Raw genomic sequence first — 23,069 nt, 5'->3', positions numbered from 1 at the left:
CCAGAGAGCCAAAATGTTTCCCAAGCCAATCCCATGGGATGCCTCACTTCTAGTGAGCCACCCCCAGCCCCCACGACAACAGCCTCCAGTCAGGGCCCACCTGAAGCCTCCCTTTTCCAACTGTAAAGCTTTCCCGTTCCCCAACCTGCATTTGAGCTTCTGCCAAAGGCGAGTGCTGGTGTCCAACTCTCTTGCTATGCAATCTCTGAATGAACAGCTTCTGCTCGTTCTCATTTGAAGAGATTTTCATTTACCTTCACATATGGACAGTTATCTTTATAACTTAACTCAGTGCCTCCTCATTTACCAGAATCTGGTCTTTTCGTGGGCTTCTCTTGTCTTCTCGCAAATGTGATAATGCCTTCCTATGACACTAGGATGCTTTGAGCAGATAGACTCTTCCAGTCCATGCAAAGAGGTGGTGTGGTTTGGCCTCACTCCTCACTGCAGGCTCAGGCCAGCTCCCCCTTGCAGCCACGTGCATGGACGCGACTCTGGGAGTGAAGTGAAATAGCGCTGCCGACAGGATCTGGGTTCTGTGCTGTGTGCCAGGAGCATAGAGAGCAATGTGAAACAGCTGTTGCCCACAGTGACCTTTCAGAACAGTTTTTGCGGTTAGGGTTCTAGGGATTATTAAGTAAGCTTGGCTGGGTAAGAAGGTCAAAAAGAGCCCAAGGCAACCCCAGCTATCTGAACTAGCCATTTCAGAAGGCTGAAACCTTTCTGCTGTGAAGGGCTGGATTTCCAAGCTTATGTAGTTAAAAAGCTCAATTTTTAGGATTCCTGTGCTACTGACCGAAAGTTGGTTTTTAGAAATTGACCCTTATTTTCCAATATCTTTCATAAAGCTGGAAATGCTTTCACTAGAAGAAAAGGAGGATCTTATGTTAGAACATATATACACATATATATGAACATATATACACATATATGAACATATATACACACATATATGAACATATACACATATATATGAACATATACACACATATATGAACATATATACACATATATGAACATATATACACATATATACATAAATACATATATATGAACACATATATACATAGATATGAACATATATATGAACACATAATATGACATATATGAACATAATAGATATGATATATATTAACACATATATGCATAGATATGAACATATATATGAACACATATATACATAGATATGAACATATATATGAACACATATATACATAGATATGAACATATATATGAACACATATATGCATAGATATGAACATATATTGAACACATATATGCATAGATATGAACATATATACACATATATACATATATACATATATATGAACACATATATACATAGATATGAACATATATATGAACACATATATGCATAGATATGAACATATATATGAACACATATGCATAGATATGAACATATATATGAACACATATATGCATAGATATGAACATATATATGAACACATATATACATAGATATGAACATATATATGAACACATATATGCATAGATATGAACATATATATGAACACATATATACATAGATATGAACATATATATGAACACATATATACATAGATATGAACATATATACATATATATGAACATATATATACACACATATATGAACATATATATGAACATATATATGTGTGTGTGTGTGTATATATATATATAGAGAGAGAGAGAGCGATGTAAAAGTTTCAGTAGTTACTCTCAAAAGAAGGTCACCAAGGACAACTGTGATTTCATATGTAATGATTCCAGCCTAGAAAATGTTTTTTTCTTGATTTCCATTTAAGAGAGTTGAGCCAATTAACTAATCCTTGCATATGGTATGTTCCATTAAGTTGTCAATGTTTTTATTCCAAGATGCATGTTTCTTTAAAAGAGCTAGCTTATTAGGGCATGTCTTCATAAGCACTTTACCCTGGCCATGTCCGTGAGAATGCTGTGCATAACTTTCATTGAATTCTACATCTCATTTGATTCAGGCCTAATTAACTGATTAACTGAGAACTCCAATTTATTGGAATCGTTTGCTGCAGTTAACTTGAGAAAGAATGGGGCATGTTTAAGGGTCCTTATTTTTAAATCTCGCTTTCATTACAAACACATTAACATAAGTCTGATTTGGGGGTGACAGAAGGAAATAGGAAAAGAAATGTAACGAAATCATAATGGGGTACAATATAAAGGAAAGTAAGTACTGGGATGAATATCATCATAGATTGTTTATTCTTTAATTTGTACTAATGTGTACATTTGTATATGTACAATTAAGCACTTCTTAGTTAAGATTGATATATTTTTAAAATCACAACTTTATAGAGCACAAGTCTTCCATGAAAACATAATGCCAGGTCAGTGGCCCTCCACTTGAGCACACATTCAAATCACTGAGAGGGCTCTGTAAAACACACATTGCTGGGCCCCACCCCAGTTTCTGATTCTGTAGATCTGGGGTAGGGCCTGCTGTGTGGTTTGAACGTTTGTTCTCTCTGAAACTCATGTTGAAACTTAATCCCCAATGTGGCAGTATTGACAGGTGTGGGGCCTCTAAGAGGTGCTGGGTCATGAAGGCTCTGCCCTCATGAATGGACCCTTTCGTTCATGGATTAATAGATTAATGAGTTATTGGATGAATGCATTATCAAAGGAGTGGGACTGGTGGCTTTGTAAGAAGAGGAAGAGGCTGGGCACTGTGGCTCACACCTATAATCCCAGGACTTTGGGAGGCCGAGGCAGGTGGATCATGATGTCAGGAGTTTGGGACCAGCCTGGCCAACATAGTGAAACTCCATCTCTACTAAACCCCATCTCTACAAAAAATTAGCCGGGCATGGTGGTGTGCACTTGTAATCCCAGCTACTCGGGAGGCTGAGGCAGGAGAATTGTGTGAACCCGGGAGGCAGAGGTTTCAGTGAGCCGAGATCAGGCCTTTGCACTCCAGCCCTGGCGACAGTGTGAGACTCCGTCTCAAAGAGAAAAAAAAGAAAAAAAAGAGAGAGAACTGAGCTAGCACACTCAGCCCCTTCAAGATGTGATGCCCTGTGCTGCCTCGGGACTCCATGGAGTCCCCACCAGCAAGAAGGCCCTCCCAAAATTTGTCTCCTCGACGTTGGACTGATTCTCAGTCCCCATAACTGTAAGAAATGAATGTCTTCATACGTTACCTCGTTTTAGGCATTCTGTTAATAAGCAGCAGAAAATGGAATAAGACAGAGTCCAAGAATATGTAGTTGGACAGCATCTCACTTCATACTGATGCTGCTGGTCCGGGGACCTCATTTCGAGAATCAAGGTGTTTAGGAAACAAGCAGTAGAATATCTTAGATGAACAATACTAGTGGTGTACATTTTAAATAAATTCAACAATTACTGATTACCTGCTATGTACTGTCAAAATGGTTTAGAAAAATGACACCACCACTTCTATCAAAATGTACTGGATGTTGGGTTTTTTAATTAAAGCAACTTCACTTTAAAATGTTTCATACACATTCAAAAACACTGCTGACCCTCTTTCCTCAGCTGCCATTAAGGTGCTTAGCCCTTCCGAGGAAGCTAAGGCCTTGTGAAGCTGTCACTCATTGGGTGACTAGCACCCTGCCCGGTGGTGCCAGCCCCGCACTCGCCCGCACCATGGCCTCCGTCTTTGTTTGAGCTCACGTGCATCTACTCGGCCTTCATTCTACACTGCAGTGTGGTGACCATCACATAAGACCATCGCCCTCATTAAAGCAGCTAGTGTAAATGGTGAAACTTTTGGGCCTGGCCTATTTGCAAGGGCCTGGCCAGTGTCAACATTGGGAGCCTTTTTGGTAGCATGGGGGCTGGTGGACCTGTACCTACAGGCAATTCTGCCCCTGTACCATTGCCCCAGCCAGAGTCAACATTGGGAGCCTCCTCTGCAGCAGCGTGGGGGCTGCTGGACCTGTACCTGTACCTGTAGGCAGTCCTGCCCCTCCACTGCTGCCGCACCTGAGCAGAAGGAAGTGCAAGCAAGGAAAGAAGCATCTGAGGGGTCTACTTAGGACACGGGCTTTAATCTTTTTGAACCAAATACTTGATAGTTTTGTTTGCTCTTTTGTAACATGATCAGTGAAAAGCTGAACTCTTGGCTGGGCACCGTGGCTCATGCCTGTAATCCCAGCACTTTGGGAGTCCATAGTGGGAGGATCACTCCAGGCCAGGAGTTCAAGACTAGCCTGGGCAACATAGGGAGACCCTGTCTCTACAAAAAAAATTAAAAATCAGCCTGGTGTGGTGGTGCACACCTGTAGCCCCAGCTACTTGGGAGGCTGAGGCTGGAGGATCACTGGAGCCCGTGAGGTCAGGGCTGCAGTGGGATGTGATCACCCTACTATACTCAGGTGAGACCTTGTCTCAAAAAGAAAAGCTGAACTCTTAAAACGCGCACACACACAGTCAGCTAACATCTTTATAACTGTCAGATTGTGACAATTTGATTCTAACTCAAGATCAGCCTTTCTTGTAGTTTGTGTCTTTAAGGAATTAGCCTATCTAACACAAAACAGTGACTTTAAGTTTTTTCTCTTTTTTTGTAATTGGGAATAAAAATTATGTTCAAGATATATCAAGATTAGTTTTGGAGAAAAAAAGCATTAAGTAGATTCAGTTGTGCAAGATGCACAAAGTGTAACTTCATAAGTAAGCAGTCACAAACTCGGGTTCATAATCCGTTACCCAAAATCTATGGAGCCAGATGTATTTAAATGTAGGTTATTTTTAAAAGGTATTAGAATTCATATGTTCCATGACACAGAACATTCTCAGGCAGCACCCGTAATCAAATCCATTAGTATTTCTATAGGGAAGTGCTTGAAGAGTCGCACTAAGTATGATAAATGTGGACCATTAAAACCATCTCATGCCAGCCCAGTACAGATTTTGCAGTATTTTCAGAAGCTTTTGGGGTATGGAATTGGGAACAGAGGCTGTGTTCCTCTGCAACCCCAGCAATTAAGAAGTGTTTGTGAAGCTGGTTTAATGTGCCTAGCAGGTGTGATGTATTGGTGAACTCCAAATACTTGATAGTTTTGTTTGCTTTTTTTTTTTTTGTAAGCAAAATATTTGGTAGGAGGCACTTTAGTTTCTCAAGTTCAACATCTGTGTGCTCTTATTGGAACGTTGCTGTTAAGGGAGACAGCAGATCTTGTCAATTCCCCATAACTCACAGTTAACAAAAGCATTCCCTAATGATTCCATATGTTGATGCTCAGAGGTAATTCTGGGCCAAGCACTCAGCACAACACAGATTATTTCACTCCATGGACGCAACCGCCTAGAAGGTGTGTGGCATGACTACATCATTAGGATCCCATTTTAGAGGTGTGCAAGCCAAGGCCCAGCAGGCTTATAAGACATGAGTATGAATAGGATCCTCATTTTATAGGTGCTTTACCCAAGGCTGCTAGCTTTCAGTTTCTGGCTAGAAAGCTGCAGAGTTGGGGTTTCCCGAAAGGCCACCAGGCATTAGAGGGCCTGGCTTCACTGCCTGGGCTGCCTGCCACCTCCCACACCTAAAGCATCTCCCCCCCACCACCCTGCCCCCAGCTTTAAGGCCACCCCCTTCTGCAGGTCAGCGGCTATTAAATACATTTCTCCAATAAACATCGTATGTCAGACAGGCTAAGAAACTTGTCCCAGGACGTGCAGCTGAGCTGGGAGTTTTCTGCAGGTCTCTTGGGTCCCCAAAGCCCTAGGTCTTCTATGAACATGGGGGCAGGAGCAAAATCAGGCCTTCCCATGTGTATTAATGTTACTCCATTCTCACACTGCTATAAAGAACTTCCCTGAAACTGGGTATTCTATAGAGGAAAGAGGTTTAATTGACCCACAGTTCCACATGGCTGGGGAGGCCTCGGGAAACTTACAGTCATGGTAGAAGGGGAAGGCAAGGCAGCAGGAGAAAGAGGGGCAAAGGAGGCACTTGCAAACACTTATGAAACCTTCAGATCTCACTATCACGAGAACAGCATGGGGGAAACTACCCCAACGATCCAATCACCTCCCTCCCTCCACACTTGAGGATTACAGTTGGAGATTGTCAGGCCTCTGAGCCCAAGCTAAGCCATCATATCCCCTGTGACCTGCACGTATACATCCAGATGGCCTGAAGCAACTGAAAAACCACAAAAAGTGAAAATAGCCACTTCCTGCCTTAACTGATGACACTTCACCATTGCGATTTGTTCCTGCCCCACCCTGATTGACATTGTGACATTCCTTCTCCTGGACAATGAGTCTCAGAAGCTCCCCCACTGAGCACCTTGTGGCCCCTGCCCCTGCCCGCAAGAGAACAACCCCCTTTAACTGTAATTTTCCACTACCTACCCAAATCCTATAAAACTGCTGCACCCCTATCTCCCTTTGCTGACTCCTTTTTCAGACTCAGTCTGCCTGTACCCCGGTGATTAAAAAGCTTTATTGCTCACACAAAGCCTGTTTGGTGGTCTCTTCACAGGGCCGCAGGTAACAGAGATGAGATTTAGGTGGGGACACAGCCAAACCGTGTCACCATATATGATTCTTAATGACAGTTGGCTCAAGGTGTTTTCCCCGTAAATAACGCAACTCACAGTTATAAAATTGAACATAGGTCCCCATTTGCATGATAAGCAGGTACAGCTCCCTGAGAGAACAGTTGGGGAGAAACCCTCGCTTTTTATATCTTTGTTGGGTAAAACATCAACCACTGTGCCTCAGGGGTGGACTTAGTAGCATTTAAGATACATTTTCAGTTATAAAATGTGTTACTTGATTTGCAGCAATTACCCAGTCTCCTCCGCCTTAGACAGAAACTTAGAGGCCATCGGCCTAGGCTTCCTCCAGGCACAGGGCCTGCATCACAGTTGAATTAATTTAAGCCTCAATGCCTCCCATGAGCCCCCGGGAACTCAGGCTGCCTCTGAGGATGAAAATACCCGCCAGTCTTTGGGCCCCAGCCTGGGGCACCCTGTAGCTTCTTCAGAGCTTCCACCTCCCTGCCAGGCTGTCCTCCTCCCCATGCTGCCCTTGCAGCTACTACAGAAGCTGCTCTCAACATGCCACACAGATTCCAGCTGAGGGGAGGGGAGTGGTCACAGTCACAAGGGATATTTTCTAATTCTCCTAAGGAAGGTAGTAGTGTATGTGGCCATAGCATGTTAAAAACAACATGACCTTTCCTGGTAAAAAGGACACTGAAGCAATGTTAAAAGCTGCAAGCTTGTTAGTAAGCAGGGAAGAATATGCATCTGATGGCCTAGTGCAAGTGTTTTATGCTCCTTTATTTTATTTCAGCATTTTTCCTTTCACAACGCTGTCCCTTTAAGTGTGCCATCATCAACGGCTGTAGTCATCATTTGATCTGAGGAGTTTAATTACTTGTTTAGATCCTTTCTTATTCCACGGATTTAGGATGATTTTATCTAAATGGTGAGGAAAAGTGTCTGCACAGTCCCCTACAGATTTATAATCCCACAGTTCTGTATCTTTTAAATTAAAAGCTCCATGACATTTTAAGCTTTACATAAACACTGTTGAAAGCATTTTTAGAGGATACAGCTGTTTTTCTGCCTTTGTCCACACTCCTTTCTTCCTGTTCTCACACTCGCCTTAGTCGCAGTTCCGCAGAGCACCTCCGTCGTCCTGCCTGCCCTCTGTTCCTTCACTCGGCTTTTCAAACCCGACAGTGGTGTCTCACTTGTTCGATGCCTGCAGTTTCCTTTTGTCAGCCTTCCTCTCTCAACTACTAGAACAAACACTCAAGGAAGTAAAATGTGCCGCCTCACTGCCAATCCGTCCATCTCCTTGCCCTGAGAGCCCTGGCTCTTTCTCCCCCTCACAGAGAAGAAGAAAATAAAAGGAGCGCTCATGCCTGGGTAACCCTCCCTTAGAGGAGGCTTTTCACCGCTCAGCTGTTGAGGAGGAGGGTGGGCCAGCCCTTCCTTCTGTTCTGCAGCTTCTGTAGGGAGACCGAGTGCAGGATGGGATCCAGGAAGCCTTGAGTTACTCAGGTTGTTACTTGAACTTCGACTTCTACAAACCAGCCCAGACTTCTGAGAGTCCTGTCTTTTGTACTCTCCTAAAGGGCTTTGAGCCCTCCATTCAGGGATCGGGCCTTCACAATCTGCAGTATCCAGAATGGTGGAGGTTCTGAGGTTTGTTTGGTGTGTTTTACAGCAAACTTAATAAAATACAGCTTGTGGCCAGGCACAGAGACTCATGCCTTAATCCCAACACTGGGAGACCGAGGCTGGAGAATCACTTGAGGCCATGAGTTTGAGACCAGCCTGGGCCACAGGGCAAGGCATACCATGTCTACAAACAAAAAATAAATGAAAAAAATACAGCTTGTGGTAGAAAAGCAAGGAGAAAAATATTATAGTGCTGACAATGAAATGGCACCTGCAGATGCAGCTGTGGGTGGATTTGCCAAGAAAAGCAGAGAAAGAACAGAGTAGGGCTCTTCTTGTTGCTGGTAGCAGTCAAAGCCAGAGCATCCCTGGAGAACCCAGGGGTCTTCTGCAGGGAAGAGGGCCACAGAGGGGGTCAGTGCACAGGGAGAGGAAGGAAGATGGGGAGTGCAGGGCAGGGGCCACCCAAAAGCCCAAGGAAGAGCCCAGTCCACAATAACCAGCCTCTCCTGGTCCCCAGTGTCCACAGGGCGGACTGGGCCCAGCCTCAGCCCCATCCCAGGAGGAAGAGCCAGAGAGTTCCCCAGGCAAGTGCAGTGAGCCCTGGGACCAGGAGAGAAGCGTGCACAGAGGCAAAGTCCACACCGTGGCAGCCAAAGCAGTCAATGAGCCCAGTCCTCTGAGTACAAGGTGGCAAGAGCCCTAGCCGATACTGCAGGTGCAGTCAAGCGATGCAGTTTGGATGCTGCTGAAGGAACATGGTACAGGGCCACACGGAAAACTTTTTTTCTCAAGACAGCAGCACTCTGCCCTTGGTTCATTCAGGAATTTTGCATATAGGTGGTGGATATGGTTGACTGCCCAGGCCTTGTATCTACACAGATGACCGTTCACCTTCTGTGAGAAAGATGCAGGAGACAAAGCACAGGTGGCCCTACCATTGCAGCGGCTCACAAGAGACCTTCCCAGCCTCCTCCATGTGTGACATAGCGAATCCTGCCCTGTGGTGCAGGCAGCTCTCTGCATGCCTATCTGGGAGGAGCAGAATTTTAGAGTTAAAACCTGCCATAACTCTCTTTTTTTTTTTTTGAAGACATAATTTCGCTCTTGTTGCCCAGGCTGGAGTGCAGTGGCACGATCTTGGCTCACTGCAACCTCCGCCTCTTGGGTTCAAGTGATTCTCCTGCCCCAGCCTCCTGAGTAGCTGGGATTACAGTCACGTGCCACCATGCCCAGCTAGTTTTTTGTATTTTTAATACAGACGGGGTTTTGCCATGTTGCCCAGGCTGGTCTTGAACTACTGAGCTCAGGCAATCCTCCTGCCTTGACCTTCCAAAGTGCTGGGATTACAGGCGTGAGCCACCGCGCCCGGCCCATAACTCTCTTTTAATCGCAGTTCATACCCTGCCAACTTTCAAAACACATCGAGGCAATTACAGACAAGCATGCATGCCTATGTGCATGTAAGCATGTGAACATACATAGGAGTATGAAGACTTACATGCCTCTTGGATACACATAGCCTTCTCTGTGCATACACATTACTTCCCTCAGTGTGTCCTGAGTCTCCCAGATACTATCTTACAGGGAAAAAAAAGTAGCATTTAGGGATGATTATTGTATTTGTTTATGTCATTGTGGGACAGTTAAAGGCCATTGAGATCGCCTGCTCTTTTCAGGACTTGTTGGGTCCAGCTGTACAGATTCAAGGTAGACTACGTCCTGCTAATGCTGCTCCATGCCCTGTGGGAAGGCTTCAGTGCTAAATCTAGAACAGGTGGTCAGTCTCCTAACTGAATTTGAATCCAGGTTTTTGTCAGATGCATCCGTGTGTCTTCTTCTTAAATCAGGTGTGAACAGGGCTATTTCCAGCCTCTCGGGTTCAGGGACTGCCTCTGTGCCACTGCAGACTGGAAGACAAGGACTCTGCCCAGGCCTCGGGATAGCCTTCTGCCTTCACTGGGGCCTTGGGGGGATTGTCACCAGGCAACACTCAGCTCCATGGAGCTTACCTGGGTTTGAAATTCCACTTGGTAGACATTCCTCTGTGTTGAAGTATTTCTCTTTTTTTTTGGCATAATGCCTCCTAGCAGGTCAGTTAGTTGGTTCTTCAGTAAAGTAATCTTTCTAGGCCCACACTGGAGACAGAGTGTGGAAGACAGCTAGTGTGTAACAAGCGTGCTCTAGGAGGCTGGCACTAGAATGTTACTTATGTGCCCTGAAGTATTCATTCTGTAAAGTAGGATTATTTCACTGTAGTAGCATCCTCAGTAGTATTCTTATTGGTAATATGAGTGCAATTGATACTATGTATATATTAAATATACATACAGAAAAAACACATGAATAGAAATGGGTGTGAGCTAGTACTAGTTATTATATTGTATGTAGTGTAATCTAGCGTATATTAGTGGTACTGGTACTATTATTAGCAGTATTCCTGTTCACCTTGTGTAAGCGTGAGGAAAGCAGGCACCTGCAGGCTCACTATGTTTCTGACGCTGTGCTTCCGAGTAAGTGCCGAGCCGGGAGTTAATTCTCAGGTCAGCTTTCACCATCCCGTGACACAGCCTGTGCATTAAATGTTCTGTTCTCACCTGGGAGCTTCACAGCAGCATCCTGGCCAGGCGTGGTGGGGATTCATCCCACTGGGCAGTGGAAATGTCCTTAATACTAGTGGGCCATGCAGTGGGCTTTGTCAGCTGGTGCTGGCTTCCATGTTGTTGGGAACACCAAGTGATGATGCCTTGTGCTATCGGATGGAATTGACCAAGGATATATTTAGATTCAAATACGTACATTTAAACAGAAAACACAATAATACAGATTTTATTTCTCTCCTGAGTTCTGAATTTCCAGATCACAACTCTAGACATAACTCCAGCAGCCTTGAGAGGAGGCTGCCCACGGTATAATTTAGTGAGAATGACCTGCAAGCCTTTCTCCTGTTCACTGAGGTCTCTACAAAAGCCTTTGTTCATGGAATGAGACCTACACGGTGTATGTTTATGCGGACCTGATACAAACTTACTATTCATACAGTATGCACTCTAAAAATCTCTGTCTTTTTTTTTTTTCCTGCAGATACTGAACGGCTGTATTCAGTGGTGTTTCAAGAAATATGTGATCGCTATGACAAGAAATACAGCTGGGATGTAAAGTCCCTGGTTATGGGTAAGAAGGCATTAGAGGCGGCACAGATTATAATAGACGTCTTGCAGCTCCCGATGTCCAAAGAGGAGCTGGTAGAAGAAAGCCAAACGAAGTTAAAGGAAGTGTTCCCCACGGCTGCGCTCATGCCAGGTGCGGTTGCCTCGCTGTTTGCGGGATTATGTTTGTGACTATTAGCAATGGTTTTGTAAATCACCTTTAAAGTCTAGCGTAGGGCATGCTTAGTCTGTCCTCTTTTCTTCAGTCTCTAAGTCCCTCCTGGTGCTCCTGAAAGAGTTTGGCTGATGCTGTGGGATGCTGTGATTCAATTTTCTCTTTAAAAGCTTCTTAAAATAATATGCATTAGTTTCAGTGATTTCTGGGTTCCAAAAACATTTGAGTATTGTTTATATTACTATATATAAAGATTATGTTAATGACCGAATGTCTTCAAAGTTTACCTTAATAGATGGTTTTGCCTTTTTCTTTTCAAAATCAGATATAGGATTAATATTTCAGCAACTATTCAAACTTTAACAAATTGATAAGCAGCTAAATCTCCCCAAAGAAGCTTAATTTAAAAAAAAAAAAAAGTAAAAAGTTGAATTCATTTTTAGCCTGTGTGTTTGTATGCCGTTCAGCCCTTTCTTTACTTGTATCCAGTTTTCTTCGGAAAGGAAAGACAACTTTGTTCCCTCCATGCTTGTTAACTGACATTCAATCGAAACGGGCTTGCCTGCTGCTCCTTGTTCAAGAATGTTCTAGATTACAGACCTTGAAAACAGACTATTTGAAGATTTTTCTGGGATATACAGGATGAATACTCTGTCTTTAGAATTCCTGGTGCTAGGGGAGAAAAAAAACAGCAGTTATGTGAGTAGACTTGGATTTAAAATTATATTAATATGAAGCATACCAACTTTTGAAATGTGTGTTATTATTTATATTTATACATATGTCCAAACATGTGGATTGACCATTCCTGGGCAGCACACACGCACATGCAAACACACACCCTTTGTAATCACTCTGTCTGTATCCGCTGAAAATGGTAGTGTTTGTGAATCTCAGGCATGGGTACGAGCATCGTGATACTCAGTTCTTTGCATCTAGTGTCTTTCTGCACCATTTGCACATGAAGTTACCCTGATAAGTCTTGGTGAAACACATCCATACAGTTGCTATATAAAAATTTAATTGTGGTAGGACACAGACACACACACTAAAATTTACCATTTTACCTATTTTAAAGTGTGCAGTTCAGTAGTGTTAAGTCTATTCGCCTTGCTATACAATTGACCTCCAGAACTTTTTCATCTTGCAAATCTGAAACTTCATGCTCACTGAACAAGTCCCCATTTCGCCCTGCCCTCAGCCCCTGGCAGCCACCATTCTACTTTCTGTTTCTAAGATTTTTACTACTCTCCGTACCTCAAATAAGGAGAATTATATAGTATTTGTCTTTTTTGATTGGTTTATTTCACTTAGCATAATGCCCTCAAGGTTAATCCATGTTAGAGCATGTGATAGGATTTTCTTCCTTTTTAAGGCTGAACAATAGTCTATGGTATGTTAGACCACATTTTGTTTATTCATAGTTCATTTGTTGAGGGACATTTGGGTGGCATCCACGCCTTGGCTGTTCTTGTGAATAATGCTTATATAAACATGAGTGTACAAATATCTCTTTGAGATCCTGCTTTCTAGACTCTCGGGATATACCCAGAAGTGGAATTGCTGGATCCGATGGTAATTTTATTATTAATTTTTTGAGTGATCACCATATTGTTTTCCATAGTTGTTATACCATTGTATATTCCCACCAAAAATCTGCAAGGGTTCCAATTCCTCCACATTCTCATCAACACTTGCCATTTCCTGGATTTTTTTGATAGTAGTCATCCTAATGGGTGTGAGTTGATATCTCTTTGTGGTTTTGATTTGCATATCTGATGATTGGGGATGGCAAGAATCTTTTCATTTGCTTGTTGGCCATTTCTGTATTATCTTTGAAGAAATGTCTGTGCACATCCTTTGCTTATTTTTAATTTTTGTGTTTTTGTTTTTATGTTATAGGAGTTCCTTATGTATTTTGGATGTTAAGCTGTTATCAGACATATGACTTATGACCATTTTCTCCCATTCTGGCTCACTTTTCGCTTAATTGTTGGTGTGCATAAGTTTTTGATTAGATGAATTTGACATATGTCATCTCATTTGTCTAATTTTGCTCTTGTTACCTGTGCTTTTGGTGTCATAGCCAAGAAATGATTGCCAATTCCAATTTCATGAAACTTTAACTTATGTTGTTCTTCTTGGAGTTTTAGTTTTAGGTCTTACATACAGGACTTTAATCCATATTGAGTTAATTTTTGTGTATAGTGTTAATTAGAGTCTAGCTTCATTCTTTTGCATGTGGATATCCAGTTTTCCCAACACTGTTTGTTGAAGTGACTTATCTTTTCCCCATTGAGTAGTCTTGGCTGGCTCATTGAAGATCATTTGACAAATACATGAGAGTTTATTTCTGGGCTATCTATTCTATTCTGTTAGTATGTAGGCCAGCACTGCACTGTTTTGATGAACGTAGCTTTGTAATATGTTTGGAAATCAGGACATGTGAGATCTCCGATTTTGTCCTTTTTCCAGATTTTTATGGCTATTTGGGATCCCTTGAGATTTTTTATGAATTTTAGGATGTATTTCTCTATTTCTGCTCAAAATGCCATTGGGATTTTGATAGGGATTGCATTGAATCTGTAGGATTGCTTTGCATGCTATGAATGTTTTAACAATATTAAGTCTTCCCATCCATGAGCATCAGATGTCTTTCAATTTATTTGTGTCTTTCTTTCAGAGTGTTTTGTTTTGTAGTTTCAGTTTACAGGTCCTTCACTTCTCTTATTTCTAGGTATTTTATTCTTTTGATGCTATTATAAATGAGATTGTTTATAATTTTCTGTTCAACTTGTTCATTGTTAGTATATTAAAATGCAACTGATTTTTGTTTGATGTGTATTCTACAACTTTGCTGAATTGGTTTATTGGTTCTAACAATTGGGTTTTTTTTTAATATTTTGAATTGTAGTGATTTCTATATATATGATCATGTAATCTGTGAACAAAGATAATTTTGTTTCTTCCTTTCCAGTTTGGATGCCTTTTGTTGTGTTTTCTTGCGTAATTGCCTGGCTGAGACTTCCATTATTATGATGTCTAGTAGTGACAAGAGTGTGTATCTTTGTCGTGTTCCTGAACTTAGAAGAAAAGCTTTAGTCTTCATTGAGAATGATATTAGCTGTGAACTTCTCATATATGGCCTTTAATATGTTGAGGTAGTTTTTTTTTTTTCTATCCTTAATTTGACTGCTTTTAATCACGAAAGGGTGTTGGAGCTTTTCAAATGCGTTTTTCTGCATCAATTGAGGTTTTTTTTTTTTTTTGGTTCCTTATTCTGTAAATGTGGTTTCATATGTTGAACCATTTTTGCATTCCAGGAATAAACTTCACTTGTTCATATATATGATCCTTTCAATTTGCTGTGGAATTGTTTGCTAATATCTTATTTAGACTTTTTAATCTGTGTTCATCAGGGATATTGATCTGTATTTTGTTTTTCATATAGTGTTTTCAATGTTTGGTAGAGTTCTCCAGTGAAGCCATCTGGTCCTGGGCTTTTCTTTGTGGGGAGGTTTTCTTTTATTACTGATTCAGTCTCCTTACTACTTACAGATCTGTTCAGATTTTCTTTGTCTTCATTTTTTCCCCCTTCTCAAAATCATCAGGATTGATTCTCTGTCTTCATGATTCAGTTTGGGTAGGTTGTGTGTTTCTAGGAATTCTTTTATTTCTTTTAGGTTATCCAATTTGTTGTCAAAGGATATGCCAACAAATGGTATTCTCCTTTATTTTTGTGGCATTGGTTGTAGTGTTGCCCCTTGCATTTCTGATTTTAGTCATATGAGTGTTTTTTGTTTTTTGGTTTTTTAGTTAATGTAGCTAAGGTTTGTCCATAAAGTTACTCTGTGACTGAGTGTCTTTTCTGACTTTACAAAGCACTCATGATGTATAAGGCATGCACGTGTCTTATTTCTTCCATATCTACCCAGGCCTTTCACATGGTTTTCCTTCTACACTTTTTGTTCTATATTCTAAGATATACTTGAAATATGTTCTACTGCAATTCTTAAAAAGAAAAAAATGTTTTATCTAGCTAGTCTGGTAGTTTGGCTGGAGTGCTAGTGAATCTGTTTTATGGAATCTACTTGGTGATCTCATCAACGTAGTGTCTTCATTTGGCTTTCTAAGCGAGCAGGTATCAGATTAAGTAAGGTGCCAATCATAGAAACTCATAGAAGGTGAACAACCAGCCAGGAGCTAGTTCTTCAAAGATAGTTCAGTCCTACATAACTTACCTAGATGGCTCTCTTTTCTTTCTTTACTACTTTTTGACCTCTTTTAACTTTTTTTTTTTGACTTGACGAATCCTGTTTTTTGGCATATGATTTGTGTGTGCATGTGTGTGTGCACACGCATGTACTTATTTTAACTTTTACTGGCTGCTCAGTTGCGAGTAGGGACTTCGATACTGAAAGTCTCTCTTTGAAAATGATCATATCTACATGCCATATACACAATTAGCTGTGCTTTGACAGAGCAGAGCATGCAGAAGACTTGAAGAGTATACAGAAATGCACAAGGTAATGCTAGAGAGAAGAAACTTAAAATCATGCTGGGATGCTGACTCAGATGATGTGCAGGGACAGTGGTCAGATGATGTGCCACTTTGATATTTTGAAACGAGTTAGGTGTAGGATAAGACAAAATTATTAGAAATCATACTTAACCTGAAGGGAAAGCAAGCCAGAGGAGGACAATGTTGGACTGAATGTATAGAGCAGAAAGACAGGCCGTGCCTAATTCCTATCCAGAAATGGGTTCTTCCTTAGGGTTTCTGCTCAATATTATGCCAGTCACAAAAATGAAGATAAAATAGCTCTTCTGTACTGAAAGAACCTTCTTGGAGACCTAGTTTCCATTCATTTTGCACTCCTCCCATCTCCTCTTTTATCTGCGCCAAACCTGAATTCCCCTCGGAAGGTGGCCTTATAGTGTCATTGCTCTGGTGACTAGATTCAGAGAAACTTGCTGCTGTAGTCTTTCTTCTAGGTGTTCATTTTGCTCACTTACTACTTTGTTCCTGTTCTTAAGGTGTAGATGATAATATAACCCTTGACTTTGTTTCTTTTCCTTCTGGAAGTATTTTCTGGTAGGGTATGTTAGGTTGTGGAAATGACCTTGAGCTCTTTAGAAAAGAAAGCTGTCTGTAGGGAGGGCTTTTTAATTCAACATCATTCTTTTTCACATGCTTTCAGAGCGATAGCCGAACCCAAGGAGGTATTTATCAAGTTAAATTGCCAGAGTGAATGGTAGATTACCAGGGGAAGCAGCCCCTGATCATGCTGCAGGGGCTGTCTGCTGTGATTAGGCTGCAGGAGGGTGTCTGCCTGGGCCAGTCACCAGGGAATCAGCTTGATTATGCTGCAGGGACATGACTACCTGGGCCAATAACCAGGTAATCAGCCTGATTATTCTGTGGGGGTGTGTCTGCCTTAGCCAATCACCGAGGAATCAGTCTTATTATGCTGCGGGGGTGTGTCTGCCTTGGTCGATCAACAGGGGATCAGCCTGATTATGCTGTTGGTGGGTGGTGGTAGGGGGCGGGGGGGAGAGACGGGGTGGGGTGAGGTGGGGGACGGGTGGGTGTCTGCCTAGACCAATAACCAGGGAATCAGCTTAATTATGCTGCAGGGTGTGTCTGCCTTGGCCAATCACCAGGGCATCAGCCTGATTATGATGTGGGGGCATGTCTGCCTGGGCCAGTCACCAAGGAATCAGCCCCCTGATTATGGTGCAGAGGTGTATCTTTGGCTTGATCATGGTGTAGAAGTGTATCTTTGCCCTGATTATGAAGCAGAGGCTTAGAACTTAAACTTCAGTTAGCCATTTTTGTTGATATTATGCTGTTCATTCCTAGTATAGCCATTTTCTAAAAGGAGAGAAAAGCAAGGATCATGGATCAGTAGCCAACGTTAGAGTCAGAGAGCAGTTTGCATGCAGGTTGTCACAGAGGCACATCTAGAACACAAGTAAACTCTCATGCATTCCACGTGCTTATTAAAAGGGCATTATACTGCGAAGTACTAATCATTCTCTGCAAGGGATTTAAAAAAGGGATCAGGGGTTAGTACTACTTGCTAGAGTCAGAGGGCAATTTGCATGTAAATTGTTACAGTGGCAAATCTGGAACACAAGGACACTCACATGTATCCCATGCTATTAATAAAATGGCATTTTACTGTTTAAGTCCTAGTCTAGTCATTCTTTATAAGGGAAAACAAGGATCAAGGATCAGTACACCATGCTATAGTGAGAGGGAAATTTTCACGTAAGTTGTTACAGAGGCAAATCTACAGCACAGGGAAATTTTGAGTCATTTTTAACATTAAGATGTCAAGTCCTGCCTGGAGGAGGGGCACTTAGGGTCAGTAGGATCAGGTGGAGAGGCTTTTCTTCTAAAGTCCTAGTGCTTAGCAAAGGAATGAGAGGGACCATTCAGTCCCACTATCACATTGTACACCTGTAATCGCAGCACTGTGGGAGGCTAAGGTAGGCAGATTGCTTGAGGACAGGAGTTTGAGACCAGCCTGGTAAAATCCTGTTGCTACTTAAAAAACAAAATTACACGCTGTAGTCCTACGTTTACTCCATAAAAACTAATGTAGAAATGCAAAATTAATTTTCCTTAAAATTTCTGCATTGCTCTCAATATTACTTTGTCTCTTTTATTTTCAATGGCTGAAAAAAATAGTTTTGTTTTAATTTTTATTATTTGATCCATCCTTAATTACCAGGCATTGCTCAGTGGTTTGAATTGCCCTCCCTGGATTTCCATTTTAATCTAAAATTCTGCTATAAGTCTATGAAATTGGACCAGAACACAAGCTGTGCCATCTGTGATACTGATAATGAGATTCTAGAGAAAGGTGCTTCTTTGGTTGGAGGAGTTTAGGCCGATCACATTTCAGTGACCCCAGAGAACATTAGACAGCGCCCATTGCCACAAAGCAAGCAGCCAGCTGTGGGTAGAACAGCAAAGGCAGTCGGATGCTCATTGCCTGTATTGCCCCGGGACCAGCAGACCAAATAAATGTAAACTGGACTCTTGCAACTGTTTGTTTGAAGATTTGAAAGGAGTTAGTTTATATTTATTTTCATAACTGCTTTATTTCTGTCAGTATTTAATGTTTGCCAAAAAAGGAAACACAGGTTTCCCACACTATCTCCCCATCAAGTATCACAAATTTGTGTGTCAAGTACCAGAATTTGAGAAAGATAATTAAGGTGGTTTAAGGTCATCTCACAGATAGAACCTCAGTCTATCCAAGTTTTCTCTTCCAGGGTCAACCCACTGTATTAGCTTCCTAGGAGTGCTGTGTTAATTAACAAACTTGGTGGCTTAAAGCAGCAGAAACTTATTGCCTGACACTTCAGAAGGCTAGAAGTCAGAAGTCAAGATGTGAGCAAGGCTGCACTCCCTCTCAAGGCTCTAGGGAAGGATGCTTCCTGCCTCTTTTCAGCTGCTGGTAGTTGCCGGCCACCCTTAGCTTTCCTTGGCTTATACCTTCAACTCCCCAATCTCTGTCTCCATTTTCACATGCCCTCCCTCATCCTGTGTGTCTCTGTCTCCAAATTTCCCTCTCCTTTCTTTGGATTTAGGGTCCAACCTTAATTTAGTATGGCCTCATAATAACTTGATTACATCTGCAAAGACCCTATTTCCAAATAAGGTCCTATTCCCACGTTTTAGGTGAACATGAATTTTGTGGGGAGAGCACTGTCAAGCCAGTACACCTCCACCCATACTTTCCTACTCCCAGCTCAGACTGCCACTGTTCAGGGTGCCCCAGGAGGGCCCTGAGCTGGGGCGCGGACTCAGTCAGTCGTGTTTGGCTGGAGTGTTCCACGAGATTCAGCCAGTCTTGCCAGAGCCTTGCTCCTCTTCCAGCCCCGCAACCCAATTCCTTTCTACTGTTTCCTTTCCTTCCACATTACCACACTGTCTTACATCCAGGATATAGGTTAGTCACTCAATTCCATAAGCCAATCCTGTGGTGCAAATTCCATAAGTGGCGATCCCTGATACTAGCTTTGAGTTGGTGCAAGGTCCCTAGTAAATTAGGACTGAAGATCTGCACACAGCCAAGGGCCCTCTCCCTCCCAGCAAGCACCTTTTCAAAAGAGCAGAATTCATTTGGAAGGCCTAGAAAAAGGAAGGAGGTGCTCTGCCAAAATCAATGATGTCTGAGAAAGAAGCATGCTCCCTAGAGCTTGGAGAAGATCAGAAGAGGGATAGCCTGAGGCATGGCTCTGCAGTAAATCATTAAGAGATGCCCACTCACAGTGGCTGTGGCTACCAGAAGTTTCCTGTGAGGGAACTAAAAAGCGCACAGTAGTGTTTGTAAGTGATGGTTCCATTTTAATAGATAAACATACAGAACTTATAAAAAATCAAGAATCTATATTAGCCAGATTTCCGAAATTAGTTAATATTTCTTTTAAATTTATACTTAAAGTCACAATTTTTAAAACTGTATATATGAATGTGAATACTATATGCTTTGGGGAATTTGACTTTGATTATTTTCTAGTTTCAAGGATAAACATAGCCAGACAGTAGTTAAAGCGATCAGCACAGATTTTCTTCCATAATGTACTATTGCAATAGAGAAAAGAGACCAATGTGAAACTGGGCTCAACATCAATTAGCCCAGAGGTGACTGGGCATTTTAAAGGGAAATTCAGGGAGTAGGGAGGGGTCAGCAGGGGCTCAGCAGAGTCGGGGAAGTGAAAATTGCAGAAAGCGGGAAGAGGGTTTGGTCCATGTGAAGCCATCTGAGTTTCACTGGTGCTGATAGAAGTCAGGCTCCTGCCCTCCCACAGAGGCTTGTCTGCGGGGGTGGCTGGAACCAACGATCAGTTATTTTGGCAGCCTTGAGTTTTCGTAGGCAAGTACTTTAAGGGGGCTAGAGTCATGTAGGGGTGTGACCTTGAGCTGTTGAACTTGTTCAAGTCTTTATAGGCCAGTGTGGGGGCCTTGTGGAGAAAAAGACTCAGAGCAGCCTGAGAAGAGTCTGGTTCAGGAGACACTTTTGTCACTGAGCATGACCAGTCCATTTATCACAATGGTAGCAGCGTGTCCTCATGGAATTATGTTTCCTTCGATAAATCTTGAACAAGAAATAAATGCATCAGCATATGTTTTTAAAAGTTAAACAGATGTTAAACTTAAAGGAAGTTTGCTAAAATCCATTTCGTGGACCCCTTTGTAAACACCTGACCTACACAGCTTGTCCCTTATGACTTAAAGTTAACTTGCATCCATTTTATGGAATCCCAGGTGCCTGTTTGACCTGCAGACATCTATATCCCTTCTTGGTCACTCTCTCAGGGCATCAGCTCTTCACACAGCAACAGCTTCCTGCATGTGGCTCCAGACTGTCCATTGATGACCGAAGGCTCGTGGACTTGCCAAGTTGCCCACATAAAACCCAGGGTTCAGAGAGCGAGACAACTCCTTGCATTGTAAAGTGCCAACAATTCTAGTATTCTAAAGCTCAGTGTTGTTCAGAACATGGTACCCTTGTGCGATCACATGTGACATTTGTGAAGAACCTGGAACTGATGTTTCCTTAGGAAGCCTCGCAACAGTAAGTGCTTTCAGCTCTCTCAAGGAACTTCAAGTAGGCAAGAAATAAGAATGGAAGCCCTGCATTACTCCATCAGATCTTGAAAGTTTTCTCTTGGATAAATGTGCCTGTCAATCACATCGAATCTTATCCGCTGCCTCTGTGTGCTGTACCACAACAGCGACGTCTGCTGGAGCGTGTGTGCTCTCTGGGTACACATTCTCCAGGAGGCAGCATCTTATTAGAGAGTAACAGGTCTGTTTTGTGCAGAGGAGAATGCTAACCGCTTCATGAGAAGGCTCCCCACCATGAACTCGGATAACCGGATGCTATTTTTTTAACTTATTTATTTTTTAATTGACAAATAGAAATCGTATATAGTTATCACACACAACGTGTTTTGAAGTGTGTGTACATTGTGGGGTGGCTGCGTCAAGCTAATGAACACATGCATCATCTCACTTTCTCATCATGTTTTGTGGGGAGAACACTTAAAATCTAGAATCTGAGTGATTTTCACGTAGCCAAATGTTATTTTTAATGACCTTTGCCTTAATTGTCCATTCAATATCGGTCATAGATATTTATTGAGGGCCCAGCATGTGCCAGCCAAGCGTGGCCTCCTAATTGGAAACACAAACCCTAAGAAACTCTGAGCATTGCTGTGTAGTGCAGGGGCCATCCTCACACCCCCACAGCCAGCATTCAGCTTGCTTCATCAGCCATGGATGGAGTCAAAGGAAAACTAGCTCACTTTCCCACTAGTATCTGAAATCACTTTCTATTCCATGCTGCACACATGTACTGCAAGGAAAAGGAATGATTCCTACCCCCACCACTGCCTTCCATTCCTAAGAACAGAGGGGATGGAGTATGACGATGAGGAAAACAGAGGGCAGGAAATAAGCAGTTTATTCATGGGATGTCTGCATGGGGTCTTGGGAGTGCAGAGGTTGTGACTCATTCTTGAGTGGAAGTTTCTAACCACGTACATACAACTGCAATAACTGCAGCCAGCTGCTGGAGGTGTTGTGGTGAATCCCAGAGGGTTACAAGGGTAGGAGGAGCCTGGTGAAGTTTCCAGGAAGTGACAGCACTTGAGCTATGTCTTCACCCGCAAAGATGCAGGTAACAGCTTAGATTCTGAGCCTTAGGAAGAGAATGGAGGCCGGAGGGTGACAGGGTTTCTCTGTAGTCCTCAGGAAGTGAAACTGCCTCACAGGAAATAAAGCAATATCAATCAGGCAGGTTCTTTCTATGTATATTTGAATATTGTCAATGTTTTAAAAATCACACACGACATATTTCTTTTTTTTCCCCTTCTTTTTTTTTTTTTGTTGAGGCAGTCTTTCTCTGTTGAGTTCAGTGGTGTGATCTCGGCTGACTGCAACCTCCATCTCTTGAGTTCAAGTGATTCTCCTGCCTCAGCTTCTCGAGTAGCTGGGATTACAGGCATGTGCCTCCACGCCTGGCTAATTTTTGTGTTTTTAGTAGAGACGGGATTTCACCGTGTTGGTCAGGCTGGTCTGCAACTCCTGACCTCAAGTAATCCGCCCACCTCGGCCTCCCAAAGTGCTGGGATTGTAGGCATGAGCCACCATGCCTAGCCAAACCTGACATATTTCTGAGGAGCGAGAAAGAGCAGCTGTCTGTCCACCACCTGCCCCCCAACCTCTTTGAACTGCATCCCAGACAGCTTGGTGTCATAGCTGACATTGCCTGTGTCGGCCCTCCTCCCCTGATTTATTTTAATCCTCATATGTTCTTTCTTCTTCTGGGAATTGTTCTTTTCTAGCATTCTGTTTTTGTTTTAAGGACTCAGTAACTTATATGTCTCCGTGAATACTAATTATTATCATGACTGTTGCTTCCTCACCCACTTTTCTCTGGATTGTCATTTTTTTCTGGCAGATTCCTGTCTTCTGCCTGTTTGAGTCTTCTTCCACAAACACCTGGCAGTGTCTGTTTTGCTCATTCACATTCAAGAACAGAGCACTTGTGTATTCATTTCCTGGGGCTGCTG

General features: G+C 42.5%; 1 protein-coding gene across 1 annotated transcript in view; it reads left to right on the top strand.

Moving 5' to 3' along the window:
- PUDP (pseudouridine 5'-phosphatase) overlaps positions 1-23,069 on the top strand; it is an 88,878-nt gene that overhangs the window by 34,506 nt on the left and 31,303 nt on the right. The window contains exon 2 of the mRNA XM_030806571.1: positions 11,232-11,450. Coding sequence (XP_030662431.1) covers positions 11,232-11,450 — 219 coding nt within the window. The remainder of the gene's footprint in view (positions 1-11,231; positions 11,451-23,069) is intronic.

This window comes from Nomascus leucogenys, chromosome X (genome assembly GCF_006542625.1).
Source record: "Nomascus leucogenys isolate Asia chromosome X, Asia_NLE_v1, whole genome shotgun sequence".
NCBI classification, from domain to species: domain Eukaryota; kingdom Metazoa; phylum Chordata; class Mammalia; order Primates; family Hylobatidae; genus Nomascus; species Nomascus leucogenys.
Note: the sequence above shows the minus strand (reverse complement) of the source record. Positions and strands in the feature narration are given on the sequence as shown.